The sequence below is a fragment of the Elephantulus edwardii genome, unplaced genomic scaffold (assembly GCF_000299155.1).
Source record: "Elephantulus edwardii isolate Elephantulus edwardi_28Jun2011 unplaced genomic scaffold, EleEdw1.0 scaffold00510, whole genome shotgun sequence".
In the NCBI taxonomy this organism is placed as follows: domain Eukaryota; kingdom Metazoa; phylum Chordata; class Mammalia; order Macroscelidea; family Macroscelididae; genus Elephantulus; species Elephantulus edwardii.
Window position 1 is genome coordinate 246,273 of NW_006400260.1, and position 1,221 is coordinate 247,493.

The 1,221-nt window shown below is 43.3% G+C and overlaps 1 protein-coding gene across 1 annotated transcript in view; it reads left to right on the top strand.

Annotated features, from left to right (window-relative positions):
- The window catches only part of LOC102843134 (solute carrier family 22 member 9-like), a 38,368-nt gene that overhangs the window by 1,637 nt on the left and 35,510 nt on the right, over positions 1-1,221 (top strand). Inside the window, exon 2 of the mRNA XM_006903112.1 lies at positions 326-429. Coding sequence (XP_006903174.1) covers positions 326-429 — 104 coding nt within the window. The remainder of the gene's footprint in view (positions 1-325; positions 430-1,221) is intronic.

A 1,221-nucleotide genomic window follows, 5' to 3' on the forward strand; every position in this document is an offset into this window, starting at 1 on the left:
TGGAGCCAAGCAAACTAAAGCTGTGTACAATCTCAATCTCTTCCCCATCCATCATACCAGTATAAAATAAAGATTTTATTTAAAAAGAATAGATTATTGGATGCTTTTGAAGTGAGAGGGGCTAGTGGCGGAAAGAAGCTCAATATTTGTTGAGGGTAAGATGGTGAGTAGAGACGTGAGAGGGTGAACTGGGGGTTTGGGGGTGGTGGTGGTGAGCAGCATCCGATAGCAGAGACCTGGTCCATCATGGAAGGAGGTTTGAATCAGGGACCCCTGAGAGGTGTTAAGCTACTCAGCTCTTATGTGCTGCCTCATTCTCTTTCAGTGGAACTTGGTATGTGAATCTCAGTTTTTGAAATCAGTGGCTCAGTTCATTTTCATGATTGGAGGCCTGTTGGGATCCCTCATATATGGCCGTCTTGCAGACAGGTGAGTGCTAACTTTTGGGATTTTTTTTTCAGGTTTATTTATCAGCTCATGTGTTTTCTCCTTATTGTTCCTGTCTGGCTCTCTCTGTTTTGGCTTTGACGTCTCCTGTGGGGTCCAATGGAGAGGAGTCCTAAACTAATGGGAGGAGCTTGTAGCCTAATGCGAGATCAATGAACTGAAGGTATAGATGGTGTCATTTTCAGATTTGGAAGTGCTGTGTGCATGGAGGGGGAGAACAGAACAGGAAAGGACTTTCAAGAGAGATGCTGTGGGATAAGATTAGAAATAGGAGACAGCACCTTAAGTCGTAGTTATGTGGGAGGCAGCACCTTACGTCTTAGCTATGTCCAGATTCTTTCACAATGCAATAGATAGAGCAGCTGTTCAAAGTCTGGTCATCATCTCATTGTGGCAAAGGAGCTGCACAAATATTATAAAAGCAGTTGAAGAGGGTACTTGTGTGTGTCATGGATTCTCGCTATTGTTGTTGTTTGTTGCCTGTGACTCATAGTGACCCTGTGCTCTGAATCCTGTCTTATCTTGACCCAGTCTCACCATCTCTGATACACCTGCCCCCATAATCTCTTGTTACTATACCAATTCATCTCATCCAGGGTCTTCCCTGGATCAGTGGAATAGAATTGAGAACCCGGAAATCAACCCATCTATCTATGGTCAACTGATTTTTGACAAGGAGATGAAATCAGTTAAGTGGGGAAACGATAGCCTTTTAAAAAAAATTTTATTATACTAGTGACTGGGATAATTGGGATGGGAGTGTCAGAGACAGTG